The sequence below is a fragment of the Puma concolor genome, chromosome B3, assembly GCF_028749965.1.
Source record: "Puma concolor isolate L17-30 chromosome B3, mPumCon1.1.hap2, whole genome shotgun sequence".
Taxonomy (NCBI): Eukaryota; Metazoa; Chordata; class Mammalia; order Carnivora; family Felidae; genus Puma; species Puma concolor.
The window spans coordinates 53,419,846-53,436,873 of NC_141672.1; the positions used below are offsets into that span (position 1 = coordinate 53,419,846).

The 17,028-nt window shown below is 34.4% G+C and overlaps 1 protein-coding gene across 2 annotated transcripts in view; it reads left to right on the forward strand.

Annotated features, from left to right (window-relative positions):
* Positions 1-17,028, forward strand: part of MDGA2 (MAM domain containing glycosylphosphatidylinositol anchor 2) — an 870,482-nt gene that overhangs the window by 632,813 nt on the left and 220,641 nt on the right. For both annotated transcript variants that reach the window (XR_015252395.1, XM_086709827.1), the window contains exon 7: positions 10,950-11,279. Coding sequence is in view for 1 of the 2 variants with exons in the window: in XM_086709827.1 (XP_086565953.1) it covers positions 10,950-11,279 (330 nt within the window). In the remaining variant the exon portion in view is untranslated. The remainder of the gene's footprint in view (positions 1-10,949; positions 11,280-17,028) is intronic.

Genomic DNA, 17,028 nt, shown 5'->3' on the forward strand with positions numbered 1-17,028 from the left:
TGTGTCTTTGTCTTTATTGCACTGTAAATAAAATTTATTTCTATGCTTTTCTCCACCATTAGGCTTTTCCATCTTTGTAGCTTTGGTGGGAAGCATAACAATAGATACATTGTGAGTCAGGAAACACTGAATAGAAAGCAGTTGGCATCTACTATTTGCTTACTCTGTGTGGGCATCAACATTTTCAGAGCTTCATGGTTCAATTTTATGATCTCCACTTTCCAGAATTGGGAGACTGAGTTAATTACACAAGGTCACATTTAATAAATGATGAATTCAGACTAGAACCCAGATAATCTGACCCCAGAATATTTACTCTTCAAATTTACTTATTCTCTATATTGACTCTCCAAGAAGTCACTGGCATTCAGATGAAAGCTGATGTGCTATGCATTTCTCAATCCCAAATTCTGAACAGATTGATTTTTTTTTTTTTTTTTTTTAGATTTTGCCTAAATGGAGGTTAGTTAGACTCATAATACTTTGAGAGTTAGAATTTCTTAGGTAAAGAATGGTGACCTTAAAGTACTTAATATTGATCACTCTTAATATCTTTATTAGCTTGTGAAGACATACTGAAACCACTGGTTTTGTGAAACTTTCTTCAAGCCTGAGCTATGTTGAAAGGAAGTTACATGTTAGGTTGTATGAGGTCAATTTAAATAATTTCATTATTGATACATTTAGGAGCTGTTCCTTAATAATGTTTGAAGTAATATAATCAGGATAAACACTCCCTTGAGGGTCGGGTAAAGTAAAGGATGATTTGCTGTGGTCACTTTTAAGCATGTCCTCTAATAACTCAGTCCTTCTGGATAAGCTGATGACCGGCCTCATTCTCTTCTAGCTCTGCATTTCTGGAGGGTGGAAGGGTAACTAACTGTTTCCTAAGACACCAGTTATCAAAATTGAACATACATCAGAATCACACAGTTGGACTTGTTGCAATGCAGATAGCTGTGTCCTACCTGAATAATTATAGATTTAGTGTGAGGTGGGGCTTTACCCCAGGAATTGCCAATTGAGTGTGAGGTAGTACCCAAGACTTGCATTTCTAACAGGTTCTCATGTTGTGCTCTTGTTGCTTATCTAGGATCCACACTTGGAAAACTACTGTTCTAAACTATAGATGTAATAGTTTTAATTTGCAGTAGTAGTAATAACTTTAACAGACTACTGGCCTTATCATCTCATAATTTCCTTTGAGAATGAGTACAGATCAACTTTTTCAATACAAAAGTCATTGTGTCTGATAAATATGTTCTAACATTGCACTGGCATATATCCAACAAGTCTCTAAGTAATGCAACAGTTGATTTAACATGAGGATATTGTGGAACCATTTTTTTTCTTAAAGTACTCAGCATGTGTCACTTCTTAAAGTATTTTCACTGGATGCTGGCACATGTAGACCTCCCTATCTTGTCCCTATCCACAGGTATCCCATTATCTACCTGTTCACAGAGACTGCCTCCTAAGTCAGCTTTTCTCCTCTCTAAGACTATGTGAATCTTACTTCCATGTCAGTTAACACTTAAAGTATATATTTTCATATAACCCTGAACATATAGCATCACCCCCCAACCATGACCAGCAGTGACAACCTCCCTGGGTCATTGTCATAGAATGTAAACTTGTATTCATTCTTGCTGAATAGTTACCAAGACAAATCTTTGGATTTATCTTTGACTTGAACTTGAACACCTGTGCATCTAGACCGTACTCCTTAGGTTCCTATGTAAAATTGGTATAATTAACTCACCTTGAGGGACAGATTGACAACTAGTCATTGAAATATACTGTTATGATCATCATGGGATGTGGTTCCAAATGCTGCTTATTGTGGGTCTCATTTATACAAGTTCAGAAGATAAATTCCATTCAGATCTTGAATCAGGAATAGTTTTTTTTTTGTTTGTTAATGTAAGCAGTTGGAGTATTTTTAACTCACAGAAACTGTGAAATATGAAATTAGTATTTCCCTCTTTGCCTTTGGCCCTGTAAAGATCAGAGCCAATTTATAACCCAACTACCAACTGTATGGGATGTAAAAACATTTCTATGCCACCATCGTTTGACCTTACTTCCTTATATGCCACAATTTTCTCATTAAAAATAGAGAATGAACTATAATATGTATAATATGTATTTCTAAAATATGCTTTAAAAACTTCTAAAGCAAGTAGGAGGTACTTTTTTAAAGTAAATGTTACACATTTCTCTTTATAACACATATATGAAAGTTATTTAGTTTTGGAGCCTGTCTTTTCACACCTCATTTTAGCAGCCCTGGCATCTGTTAGTTAACCCACAAATCCAGGCACTTGTCCTATGGTCTATTATCAGAATTAGGTGGTCTCATCAATGGTATTGACTCTTCAGATTCTTACAGGGCAAGATAAGGTAGTTAAGGTCATTTATAGAAATTCCTAAGGAATACAGATTTTTTTCATTTGGTCATTTAATATATCTAGGTTATTTTTCTTGCTCTTTAACATTAAAATGAAAGAATATATATCAATGGTTTAACAGTTGTTTTAAATTGAAATGTGCATAGATCCAGTCACAATCTTTTATCAAGAAACAAAAACAAACAAACAATGATCTCATGTTCCCAAACATGGGCAGCAAAATGGATTAAGGAAAATATCCGTGGTCTAAAATTATGGCAAAATAATTTATAAAAATTCTTTCCTTCCCAACAAAGACTGACTTTACAACTATATATGGATGATAAAATACGTATAAACTAAGGAACTAGAGAACATAGCATGACAGTGGTGATGCAGATGAGCAAAGCCAACTGATTTATTTATTTTCATAAATATGATCTCATATTTTACTAGTCATAGACACCAGTAGAAAAGAGATTTTCAAGAAGGAAGAAATCAATAATGTAAAAAGATAAGGAGTACAAATATAAGTGGTATATAAAAATGGAGAAGACCTGGAGAAAAAAAGTCATTGAGTTAATTTGTTAAGAGGCTATTGCTAACCTTTGAGTCTTCGATGCCATAATAGCACCAGTGAAAACCAGTGTGTGAACTGCCCAGGTAGATCAGTACATGATGGAATAGTGGGGGTAACTGGGGTTTCACTGTGTTTTTTTTTTTTTTTTTTTTTTTTTTTTTTTTTTTTTTTAAGAAATATGCCATGAATAGTTTCAAGGATTTTCAGGATTAAGAAAAAAAAGTGTTTTAAGTTTTGATGTGACCGAAATAATTTTCTATGCTAAGAGTAAATAGCTTATGGAAAAGAAAATATTGAAATTTCAAAAGCAAGTGGATACCCAAAAGAATGCGAGGCATCAGGGTTCAGTGCGAGAGGCTGCCAGATGGGCAGAATGAGTTTGGAAAGGAAAAAGGCCATAACTTTGAGACAGAAAACAAAGAAAACAAGAAAAGTAAAGAAAGATTTTTAGTTTCATTTAGTTTCATTATTTTCCTCCAGTTTTCACTGCTACGTGATCGATTCCATAAATATTAAGGATGTACTGTTTTCAAAAGGACTTCAAAAGAACTATATTTAGCACAGGCCCTTCAAAGCTGCAGTTGATGTTATAGCTGTTTCTAGTCCTGGGTCCTTACAAACTAACAAAAAATATAATTTACTGTGGGCACGTTCTTATTTCTCGTAGTGAAGGGGTATTCTTAAATTTGATAGGAAAGGTGAACTCAGACTACCTGCTAATTTGTGACATCAGAGGGCAGGAAGTTGTGCTGATTAACATTCTCCTATGCAGATGAGTGGTGCGAACATGTCGTGCTGTGTCAAATACCATTTATGTAGTAGCTGTGGTATGAAAATATTTGTCTTTATTTATGACATTATAAAGGCACTTTGATAATTTATGGACAATATACATTTTCTCCTTGAGATAGAGCTGAAGTGATATCAATGGCAAAATAATAATGATAATGATAATATCATTTTAGTCAATTTCTTTTTCCATTTCTCAAAGAAGGGTTTAAACCAAAAAGGAAAATTTATGCCCATCTAAAAGATCCTTTCTTATTTTAATTACTACTCAAAATACTTACCTGCAATTATTTTATTGAGCAAGGACATTTAAAAGACAATTAAAATTCAACCATACTTTGCTTAAACAACTTGAATGATTAACTACAGTAATTAGCTTTGAGAAAATTCATAAAATAAATAAAGCCTTGATACTTCATAATTGAATAGAACCCCAACTTCCTTCCAGCATCTAATTCTGCATTCAGATTATCAGGGGTGCTATTTTAAAGTGCTTTCAGGAAATGGATGTAATGATTTTTTTTTTTCATTCTTGCATTATTCACACTACAGATTGGCAATTGGAATTGTTAGATAAAGGGAAATAAATGTACAAATATCTAATAATATATACAAAAAAAGTACCTCCCTACTTGTATCCATCTTCTAGAAGCTTTACTGCTTCGTTTTTTGTTTTTTTTTTTTTCTCTAAATGTTTATTCATTTTTGAAGGAGAGAGAGACAGAGCACAAGTCGGGGAGGGGCAGAGAGAGAGGGAGACACAGAATCCAAAGCAGGCTCCATCCAGGCTCTGAGCTGTCAGCACAGAGCCAGACGCGGGGCTTGAACCCACAAACCGCAAGATCATGACTGGAGTTGAAGTCGGACGCTTAACTGACTGAGCTTCCAGGCACCTCTTACTGCTTCTTAAAATAACACTTTACGTGCTTTTTTCGTAACAACATAATGTATAAATAAGTAAATATTATTTCTGCAAACATCTGAGCTAGATTGTCTTACGAGTTTATATCAATAATTGCACATTGTACAGAAGCTAATATACTTAATCCCTTTTTAATGCTATTTGCATATTCCAAAGTGTGCATTCCCTAGATAGGAACAAACTGATAAATTAAATTTTTAAAAATGCTGGTTAATTGGGAAAGGAAAGAGACACACCTTTGTTGGTGCAGATAAGTTTATGTCATGTCTCTGAAATATGTTTTATAACTTTGATGTGCCAGTAGGTACATCTGAGTTTAAAAATATTTCCCTTTCCTTTAGTTTTTTAATCTTAAATTTTAGTTTTACTAAAGAGTTGTATCTTCTCATTACTTTTGTGATTGCATAATGGAAATTCCTGAAACATCAAGAATGAAATCTAATGTTAGAGTCTTTTCAGTGATTCTCATCAGTTGATAGATTCTCTTTATTCTGTAAGATACTGATCCTGAAAGATGTTCCACAAATAAAGGTTTTTTAAAAATACCGTAAGCCCCTCTAGGAGTATTGCAAAGTGTGTGTTAACATGTTCAAAGTTCTGGGAAGTTCTGCAGGAAAGCAAACTTATTCATATAGTCAATCTCCCAACACTATTTGTTCTGCTTCCTTTTAACATGATCCCTAATGACTTTTTTCTAAAACAAGTTTTAGCAAATACTGTTTCAATTAATATAACTGTGCTTAGATGTCAGTTTTCTTAATTCTTTCATCTTTCCTTAGAAATGATTATCAACTGAGCTCTAAAGCATGTAAACACACCCTTTTGCATGAAATTCAGGCTCCTTACAAAGAAAGGATGAGTAACAGATGTTAATTTGATGGTGCATGTCCCTGACACATTATATGACTAGGATACATAACTAGCTAGTCATTGGCCATGATGGAATGAGGTCTCCTGAGTTTTTCTGTACCGAATCCTCTTCTTCACATATATTCCTATATTAATACTGTTAATTCACCAAGCATTATTCTGCTCCTATAACAAAACCCCTGGACCTTAGAGGACATCAAATCTCTTCTCCTTTCTCTATCTTATTCCCTCTGCCATGATTTATCTCAGAATACAAGACTACCAAACAAAAAGAGTTAACATAGATATCAGACTGAATGGAAATGATTGGCATTTGTAAAGTTAATGCTTTGAAATGTCACACTTAATTAAATTTGACAAAACCTCTAAATACCAATTCTACCAAGGAACCAGCTTCAAAATTTGGAGACCATAAAGAAGGATGAGGCATGGCCCCACTCCCTAGGTTTTCACACTCTCGTTCACACTCTCATTGAAGAGAAGGACTGACATCTAATTATAATAGGACAGATTATATACACTATAATTTACTATTTTTTAAGTTGCTCTGCTAATGTAATTTATTTCCAACTGTTTATTCAATTGACATCATGTGAAACTGGCAAATACTTCTTTTTCCATTTAAATATTTTTATTGTCTTTAATAGAAAATAAAGAAATAGAAAATCAATTTTTGTTTATCTGACTACACTATTAATGATTTCTAGATCTGTTTCTCCCAGAAACATTTTGCCAGTTTTCCTGCAGTCCAGAACCCTACTGATAGTATAAGAATTGGTACACTTTGTGATTTTTAAAGTAATTTAACTACTTAGAATAGTGGGTGGTGGTCACTCTGTGTCTCATCATCCCTGTGAAATAGCTATGTTCTCAGCAGAGGTTAAAAGACTGACACCTGATATTTCATATCTGCAAAGAGGTGCTTCCTCATTAAAATTTGACTTTTAAAAACTTTTTAAAACAAATTTTTTAAATGTTTATTTCTGAGAAAGAGAGAGAGAGTGAGCAAGAGAGAGAGAGAGGAGGGGAGGGGCAGAGAGAGAGGGAGACACAGAATCAGAAGGAGGCTCCAGGCCCTGAGCTTTCAGCACAGAATGCAACACGGGGCTTGAACTTGTGAACTGCCAGATCATGACCTGAGCCAAAGTTGGACACCCAACCGATTGAGCCACCCAGGCACTCCAAAATTTAAAACATTTTGAGTATCACTTCATTTAGTGTCATTTTTGCTGTATCTACAAACTATATTTTCTTTTGGAACTACTATATGCTGTATACTTGTGGAACAGTTGACAAACAATCAGTACATTTTATAATTTTAAGTTTATAGTTGCAGGCAAGATACAACCTCATAGCCTCCTCTTTGTCTTTATCTGCATTGAGCCTATATTCCTGGAAGCCACAGGCATAGACTTCTCCAAAGCCAGTGGTTTCTCGTTCAAAAATAAACTCAAGAAGTAATCTAATTTTATATAATGGAAATCTTCTTCATAGCTGTAGTCATTCATAGGCAAAAATATACTTTAACTCTAGGGAAAGGCAAGCAGCAAGCCCACCTAGATCTTTGCAGTGGCCTTGCTATAACACACTGGTTTCATTCTATTCGCAGGGCACCTTTTTAAATTTCAGAGTAGAGGGACTTCAGTGAGTACATCTAGAATATACTCACGAGTAACTTGTCAGAAGAGAATGTGGGCCAAGTTTGTATTCAGTTCTCACAATATTAAAAAAACAAAAACAAAAACGGGGGCTATGGGTTATATGGCAGTGTTTCTAAACTGATTATCCCAAACAGAGACTCAGCCTGATGCCAATTCTTTACATGAACTGCCAGACTAAACAAGTACCTTTTGAGGTTCATCCATCACAATTTATGATACATTAAGCTAAATCTAATGTTCTCTCAGGCTGGTGTTAGGGGATTTTCAATAGTCAGACTAAGAAATTGCATTTGGGGAAAGGGATTTCTCCTTTCTTTTTCCGTAGAATTTCTTTAGTTCTTTAGAGTCTTGTTATGTCTGTTGGATCCTTGTTATACTTTGGTACTAATCGCAGATTGATTTTAAGCATTTAAATCTTAACTGGTTAGCAGGAAATGACTTTAAATTAACATTGCATGAACTACCTTAAATTGTTCACTGAAAAAGAGAGTGTTTAATTATAAATGAAGGAACCTGCTTCCCAGTTGATTAACTATATTAAACACTTTATATTTTCAAAGCTCTACACTATTGCTAATAAGCTATTTCTCACAATGAGTCTCAGAGGAAGCCTACTACTATCACCTCCTATTTTTATAAATGATGCACTTGACCCATAAAAATTAGATTGCCCATATTGGACTACATATAAATGAAAAGCTAGAATTAGGTTTCAAGATCTTAATGTACTTGTGCCTAGTTTACAGAGGCATGCTTTTAGTTTTCTGAGGAGCTAAGATTAGAAAATCAAATAAATTTAACTGGCCACTGGTCCAAGAGATGTTTGTGCGTGGATTCCCACACATGCACGCACGCACATACACATTATTTCTTTTCCCTTAGAACATTTCTGTTCTGTGTGCAAAACTAGGTATTTTGTTATGAGGTAACATAAGACAAACTCAATGAGATGGCTCTCCAGTCAAATGATCCATGCTTCTTATTCTGATTCCTTAACTTTAGCTCACTTGCCAGACTGACTTGTCCCTCTTTTCCTTTTTAGAATCTGTCATTCAGAAGACTAATGTGATTGACATTGGTCAAGTCACAGAGTGGCCTGATACTGAGAACAACAAATATTTGTGGCAATGAGTTCATTTTAAAAGCCCACTTGATTATTTTGCTTTTTATCAAAAAATACAGTTGCAAACCATATTGAATTTTTTAATTAATTGATTATTAGAGTTAAAATCTTTAATATTTTTAATACTTCAGATTTGAAAAGTTATTTTCCATGAATAAAACAGTTTGGAACACATACTATAAATATTTTATGGTTTTTAAAAAATCAGTGGCTTTGAATTGTTTTGTTGTTTAAATCTAACTAATCTGATGAACTTGCAGCTCTCTCAGTGGTGGTATCCATTTACTATGTCACTAGGCAGAGAGCAGACCTAACAGTAACTGCCTAGTAAATAAATATTAATCACCAAAACATCAGAAGTTTTTGTTGTGTTTATATATGGCCACCCTAATAATTTTGGAATGAAATTTATTCTCAATGTAAGTCCATATGAAGCTATTAATAAATTAATATATACATTTAAACTTTTAAAATTAAGAATTGTCTGTTTAAAAATTTTATTTAGGTTTATCATTTTTTTCTGTAGAAACAGAATCAGGAAAATTCTTACCAAATGAAAGTAAACTCATTTAAATATTATGGTGCTGACAAAAGTAAATGCTCCTTGACATACTAATTTTTGGGGACTCTTAAAAAAAGAAAAACTATTGTAGGGTACAATTTACTTTGTGCTATAGAACTTTAATTATATTTGAAATATATGTGCACAAGTTATATACCAAATATAGGCATTTTCAGCACATTTTTCTTTCTAGCCACAAAGTTGTATTTCAGTGCCTGTTAAAATATAATTGTATACACACACACACACACACACACACACACACTCTGGGTAATAGAATGACATGATTTCTCTTAATTTCATCCTACAGTCATATACTGATAAAGACATTGTTAGCAATAAATAATGATTGTTAGCATTTTATTTGTGGAAAAATGTAACAAACAACGGTATGAGAATGTGATTTAAATATTTGTTTTTTGGTGTTTTCATTAAGAATGAAGATTTGTGCCTTTTCTGAACAATATTTTAAAGGATACTCTGAGATTCAGATTTCTTCAAAGTTATAACATTTAATATCTATGTAGAGTGTGTTTTTTCTAGACAGGAGTATCCTAAGTGTCAGGTGGATAAATTGGACTATAATCTATGAGTACAAAATATGCTGTACCAGTACATGAGGGTAAGGATTATGTCTGCTTTGTTCATCTCATGTAATAAGAGCCTCATCTAGCACCTAGTTCTGAAAAGGAGCCCTATAAATTTTTCTTGAATAAAAAGAAATATATAAACATTGTTTTTGATATTCATTTATCTCTCCTCACTCAGTTGCAAACAAAAAACCAGATGAAAATATATGGGGCTGACTAGTAAATAAAATTAAAAGCAATTTTTTTTAATTTCTAGTGCATTCTTATATAGTTCTAAGATTTCCATGGTATTTTCTTGCTTTTATGGGATGAACTAAGAAAAATCAGGTTAAACTCAAGAAAGGTCACCCACAATGCAATGAGAAGGCCTCCATTATCTGCAGGTCTTTTAAATTCACATCATTTTTGCCAGTGTCATTTATATATGGTTAATGGTAAAAGTGAACAGACAATATTTTATTCTGATTATTAATGTTTCAGTGCATATGCCACATTTTATCATATAGGGGTATTAAATGATATTAAGGGGGAGGGAAATGAGTAGGATGTTAGTAAAGAGAAGAATGTATGTCTGTGAATCACTGCCATAAATAAATGTGCAAACCCTATTCTATATTGAGTCCCATGGTATCATTCAAAGTTTAGAACTGGGGCCCTTGGGAGGCCAGTAGATGCTCCCCCAAAAGTCTCTGGTAGTTATCACTGCTGACACATGTTAAGAGAACAGTACTGCCCTTAGACCCAGAAAGCACTGCTGTTAGGATACAAACACAGCATGTTTTCCAAACCATCTGCCAAGAGGTTCTTCTGGCCATCTGCATGAGCCAGCACACAGATTCAACTGGAAACATCTATGTATGGTGAAATAGAACAGTCATAGCAAATGTGTTTTTTTTTTAATTCTCTTCAGTGCAGGTTATTTAAATATGTGAAAATGCCTTATGAATATGAACTGACTCAATTCTTACCAAACTAGTTTTGGTCAGCATGTAGATAAAATCTTAGAAGAATTTTCTTTAATCTGACATTTGTGCAATATTCTCTGTGAAATTGCACCATAATTAAAGGGTGGCACAGGTATTGAATTGGGCTTATGATCCATATTGTTATTTTTAAGTCTAATACCTAAATGATTTTATACAAAACAAGTTACATCGTGTGTTCAAAATTCATTGGCAATAATTTTTAAGTATCATATATAGATAAAGCATCTTTTATATCACTGGAAAATATTATCCAATTTATAAAAATCAGTGTTCAGAATCTCTAAGTGACTTAGATCTTCAGCCTGTTTCCAGGTTTCCTGAATGAGGTTTTTGACATGCACACAACAAAGAAACATATATACACTTTATTTTATTTTGTTTTACTTTATTTCAGCCCAGAGATGATTACCTAGAGTGAATGAATCCTTAATATTATGGAAGTAACACTAACTACTTATGGAATTTTTATGTTTTAGCATTAAAAAAAGGACGATTTTGGATCACACCAGATCCTTATCACAAAGATGACAACATCCAGATTGGGCGTGAGGTGAAAATATCTTGCCAAGTAGAAGCTGTTCCTTCTGAGGAGTTAACATTTAGTTGGTTTAAAAATGGTCGTCCATTGAGAAGTTCTGAGCGGATGGTTATTACACAGACTGATCCGGATGTCTCCCCGGGAACGACAAACTTGGACATCATTGATTTAAAATTCACGGATTTTGGGACATACACATGTGTAGCATCTCTGAAGGGAGGAGGAATATCTGATATCAGTATTGATGTTAATATATCCAGCAGCACAGGTAAGAAGCATATTTGTGATGCAAAAGATGTTTGCATTGAAAATCATTTCTTTATGTTTAGCAGACAAAATAGTCTTCAGTCAAGCTAAGAACATTCTTATTTCCGTTTCCTAAAACCACAGTCCTAACATTCTGAATGTCTAATAAATATCACGTTAAAAGACATTGTTACTTCTGTTTTGATTTAGGTTTATAGGAGGTTTTACAGAAGTAGTGTGAGTAACAGTAATAGCATTGGCTATGATAGACATAGGCTTCCAGATTAAATAGTAACAGGTGTTTTGGTTTTTTTTTTTTAAGTTAACTAAGAGCCCTCTGTAGAGCCTAAAATTGTATTAATTAATAAAGTTAACAAATTCCTAAAGAGTTAAGGCAAATTTTGGAAATTTTAAACAAGCAAAATATTTAGTCCTAAGAAGCAAATACTAAGAGATCATTTGAAAGTATTCAAATACAAGATTTATAAGAAATGCATTTTCCACCAATTCAAACCAATGATAAAAGTGTTTAACTTGTAATCCGATGTGACTTTTTGAAGAACATTACGATAGAATCTCTTCACAGTGGGAACGATTAAATATAAAAATATACTGGAGTGAAATTCCTTCTTTTAAAGTTAAAAATGAAAGTGTTATCAATTTTCTCTCGACTAAACATGCATCTGTAGATGAGGTAAATTATAGGACTTTGGTATGGGAGGACATGCTAGCTTACCTCTTAGGATGTTTTTAAAAAGCCTTGTGATTCTGTGAACTGCAATCAGTATGCATGGGGACGACACCAACGTAGCTTTGTTTTGCCAGCTTGTTACCAGACTGAATTTCAATTTAGGATTTTTGTATAATTCTAGGGTGAATAATACGTGTTGAAAACATAGAGCACAGATGTCGCCAGCAGACATACTCTGTTTTGAGAACATTTAAACGGCTTTTCCTTTCCAGTCAGGCGGCATTTTGACTCTCGTGTGGTAACAGATTGACTTGTGATTTTGTGTCTTCTCATGATTTAAATTCCGGTGGACAATGGATTGATTTTACTCCTTAAGGGACATAGGTCCATCTTCAGGCTGACCACATGTGCTTACTTTTCACCATTCCGCATTATTTCTAAGAGATATTTCATTTTTATCAGCCACGGTTAATGTGAAAGGAGGTTAGAGGGATGAAAGTTACTTGTGTTTGGCAGAAGTCACTTTCTAGGCAAAATGATAATAATAGCTATCTTGATAGTAACTATTATCTGAACTTTATTTCCAAGTTGCTGCTAGCACCATTTTAGGATATCTCATAGAAAGCTGTTGATATGCTTAGTCATCATTGTTTATGTTTTCATTCAGTCAACAGACATCCATTGATTGCCTACATCAGTGTGCTAGGTGACATCCCACAATGTTATTTCCTGCAAGAGTGAGAACAATTTTGTAAGACCCAGAATTATCTGTCCTTATTTTTTTTTTTTTTGAACGTTTATTTATTTTTGGGACAGAGAGAGACAGAGCATGAACGGGCGAGGGGCAGAGAGAGAGGGAGACACAGAATCGGAAACAGGCTCCAGGCTCTGAGCCATCAGCCCAGAGCCCGACGCGGGGCTCGAACTCACGGACCGCGAGATCGTGACCTGGCTGAAGTCGGACGCTTAACCGACTGCGCCACCCAGGCGCCCCTCTGTCCTTATTTTTGAGGGACGATTTTCCAGAATTGGTCTACACTAAATTGTGAACAATGCTTTTTTTGTTTGCTTGTTTGTGTGGTTTTGTTTGCTTCTTGTTTTTTTTTTGTTTTGTTTTGTTTTGTTTGTTTTTTTCCAGAACCAGTGACATAAACCCAGATCCAAACAATCAATACTGCTATCGAAACAGACTTGTCTGATGGTAGCATAGTTCATTCAACATTAAACTTAGACAAAAGAGGGAACGTAGAATGGACAGAAGAAAGGAGTATTATATAATATCTACAAAATTAGTTCTGACATTCATTTTCTTTGTCTCTTTTTTTTTATGTTTATTTATTTTTGAGAGAGAGAGAGTGTGTGTGCCTGAGTGAGTAAGCAGGGGAGGGGCAGAGAGAGAATGAGAGAGAGAGAATCCCAAGCAGAGAGAGAGAGAGAGAGTGAGGGAAGGAGAGACAGTACCACGCAGGCTACACACTGTCAGTGCAGAGCCTGATGCAGGGCTTGAACCTATGAATTGTCCAATCGTGACCTGAGCCAAAATCAAGAGTCAGATGCTTAACTGACTGAACCACCCTGGTGGCTCCTGACACTCATTTTCAAATATACTACTTATATTACCCATTTCAAACTATGGGCTATAAGAGAAAAGGAGAAGAGGTAACTAGCATTGATTCATGAAATTTCTAAAAATCCTAAGTGAAAAGAAATGTCGGAAAAGCAGAAAATATTCTAGAAATGCCTCTTAGTAATAAAAGTTTAGTTACAATAAGTAAAATTTCTTAAACTGTTACCATCTGATCTGGTTACCAAATGTAACAATGCTAGAGATAAAAGGAGATATATTAAGTCCTCTTTTAAAACACTCCCCTTTGCTGTCCCCCACCCATCACAGACAGACCTGGTTATTGTCTGTCTTCTCCTTAGAGTGGAAGCTCCATGTAGTCTAGGCCTTTGTCTGTACTGCTTGTTATTATAATATCAGCATCTGGAGCAATACATAGTACTTCGTAGGTACTCAAAAAGTAATTTTATTTATTTATTATTTATTTATTTATTTATTTATTTATTTATTTATTTACTTACTTATTTGTTTACTTATTTATTTATTTATATTCAGCAGGGGAAAGGAGCAAAAGGAGAGAGAAAAAGAATCTTAATTGTAAGCAGGCTCCATACTCAGTCTGAAACCTGATGCAGGGCTTGATCCCATGACCCTGGGTTCCTGACCTGAGCTGAAATCCAGAGTCAGACACTCAACCAACTGAGCCATCCAGGGCCCCCCCCCCCCCCAAAATAATTACTAGATAAAGAAATTAGCTAATTTGTGCCCATAGCTTTCCTTTTTAGGTTTTCTTTTCTCTTATTACTCTGAGTTAGGCATTTTGTGTCTCTCTCCCTTCCCTTATAATTTCCTACTGTCTTTAAGAAACATTATTCAGTACACCAATGTATACTGTGATTTGAGGTGTTATCACTATTAAGGGCAGGCATGGCTCCATAATTTATGGTGTCCTGTGGAAATATAAAGCAGATCCCGTGTTCAGAACTTGCTGAGAATTTCACGGTAACAACATAGAAGCATTAATTTAAGCACAGGATCCTTGTGAGTGTGGCTGGCATGGTACTGACATGCACAGGGGATTGAACTTTGATAGAAAGGCCTGAAGAAGATGAAGTTTAATCTAAAGCATGAGTCACTCACTGGAGGCAATCGCATATTCTGTCTTTATGCCAAAACTTGTTTTCATGCTCTATTTTGATTACAATAGAATGGAATACCGGATTACATTATAAAGATCTGCAGATCTGAAATTATGTGATTCAATGGGTACTAAAAATATTATTTTTATCCTCACATAGTAGAAGACTCCACTTAAAGCAATGCTTTAGGATGAAATATAGAGGTATTCCTGGGGGTAGAATTTGAACAGTGAGAATGAACAAGCTGTAACATGGAGGAAAATCTTGGACTACATTAATTCTATGAACCACACGGGAGGATTCAAAGGAAATTTCCACAGATCGGGCGAGTGAAGTCAAAGAGGAGGAAATTGCTGTTAATATTTAAGTAAATATGTGGGGACCTCTTAGGTTCTGGATTTTGCTAGTTATATTATTACTATTTCAGGGAATTTAGGATTGACCAAGTGGTCGTGATTTTCTTATGTGCTAGATGTTTTCTATATGTTAAATGTAAGCTATTTAGGGTGACATCTTAAACTTAAAAAAAAAAACCTCTAAATCTTTTGTTTTTCATAAAAATCTTACACTTAGGCCTGAGTTATCACTTACTGTGTTTAAGAGACATATATTAACTTTACTAAGCAGAGGATGAGGTACCATAAGGCAATTCTGCCTAATATAGTTAGAAAAGCATTTTTTTTTAATGAAAGCCACATCTCTAGATATGCTTTTGAGGACTTTTAAAACTGAAATATAAAATATCTCAGGAAGGTAAATCCTAGTTTACAGAATTATTAATATTTTAAAAAGATAATGATTTGATTTAAAAAAAATGAAGAGAAAGGCTACATGTATTTATTTTGGAGTTTGCCTCATGCATTTGATTGAATAATAAAAACTGTGATATATGATGATAGATTATGTCTTATTTTCACATTAATTCATTATTAGTAGCTACTTTCATTCTGACTCTGCAAGCATTCAGATTGTTTTATTGTAAGCATTTGTTTTGTCTATTTAAAATTCATGTTTCTGGGGCACCTGGGTGGCTCAGTTGGTTGAATGTCCAATTCTTGATTTCGGCTCAAGTCATGATCCCATGATCATGTGATTGGGCCCTGTGATGGGCTCTGTGCTGAGCATGGAACCTGATAAAGATTCTCTCTCTCCTTTTGCCCCTTTCCCCCACTCATGCTTTCTCTCTCATTCTAATAATAATAGTAATAATAATAATAATAATGATAATAATAATAATTCCATGTTTCTTGCAGATTCTTCTACTGTTATTGTTCTGTATTTGGCTCCATGTCATATGGTGATGGACAAATGGGCCTTTCCCTTAGGGACCTTACAATCTAAGTTTTCATATTACTTAGTTATCAGGTGACTTAGAAATTAGGCACAGTTTATAGTGGGAAGGAAGCTCTACTTAAATTTGATCATATTTCTGTAGGAACTGTGAATGCTTTCTTTAATATTAGCCCAGGAAAGTTTCAGAGGAAAATGACATTTGAGTTAAATCTTGATAGAAATGGCATTGTCATAGGGATAGTGGAGGGAGGAGGGGTACAGCTGGCAAAATATACAGGATGAAGAAAGTCCTGGAAATATTACATGATTCTTCATGTTCTGCTTTTACTATAGGATTGATAGTAATTGATATTAAGATAAGTTGTATTGGTTTATTTCAATTTTATTGCTATCATTATGGAAGCTATATTTTATCTAGTAGATAGCTTTAAAAAACACATTGTAGTAATTATAAATTTATCAGTTAAAAGTAAATATACTGAAATTTTCATTGTTACAGTTCAATTTTGTAAAATGAAGATCTTCCCCATACTTGCTGAAAAAAAGCATGTGAATTTTAGCCTAAAATCCCAGCAATAGTTAAAACCAGCTCTTAAAATCTTTTCACCTGATTGTTATTCATTTTAAAATATAATTGTTACCGTAACTATTTAATTTTCAGAAGGCTTGCTGAGAATTACTCCATTGCTTCCTCCAGGGTCGTTCTGAGGTAAAGTCCTTAGGTACTTATTAGTTTGCATGTACTTCTTTGCATGACCTGACAAACGTGTAGGTTTATAGGAAACTCAGAAGCATCTGCATCATGCTAGAAAATATAAACAGTGAGACTGGCGATCTGTGGAATTCCCGTGGTGAGACATCTGGTGGGCAAATAGAGCAGAAGACTCAAAACAGATTTGATGATTTTCTCCTCCCTTGTTAGAATACATGAGCATTTTGTATAGCAGAAAATTGAGCAAGATTTAGAGGATTAAACCATAAGCATAGGCACACAGAGCTGACCAACTGAGAAAATAATTTTGAAATTTTAGCTTCTCTGCTGACTACCTGACTGGTTACTATAAATATGATGGTTAACAAATGT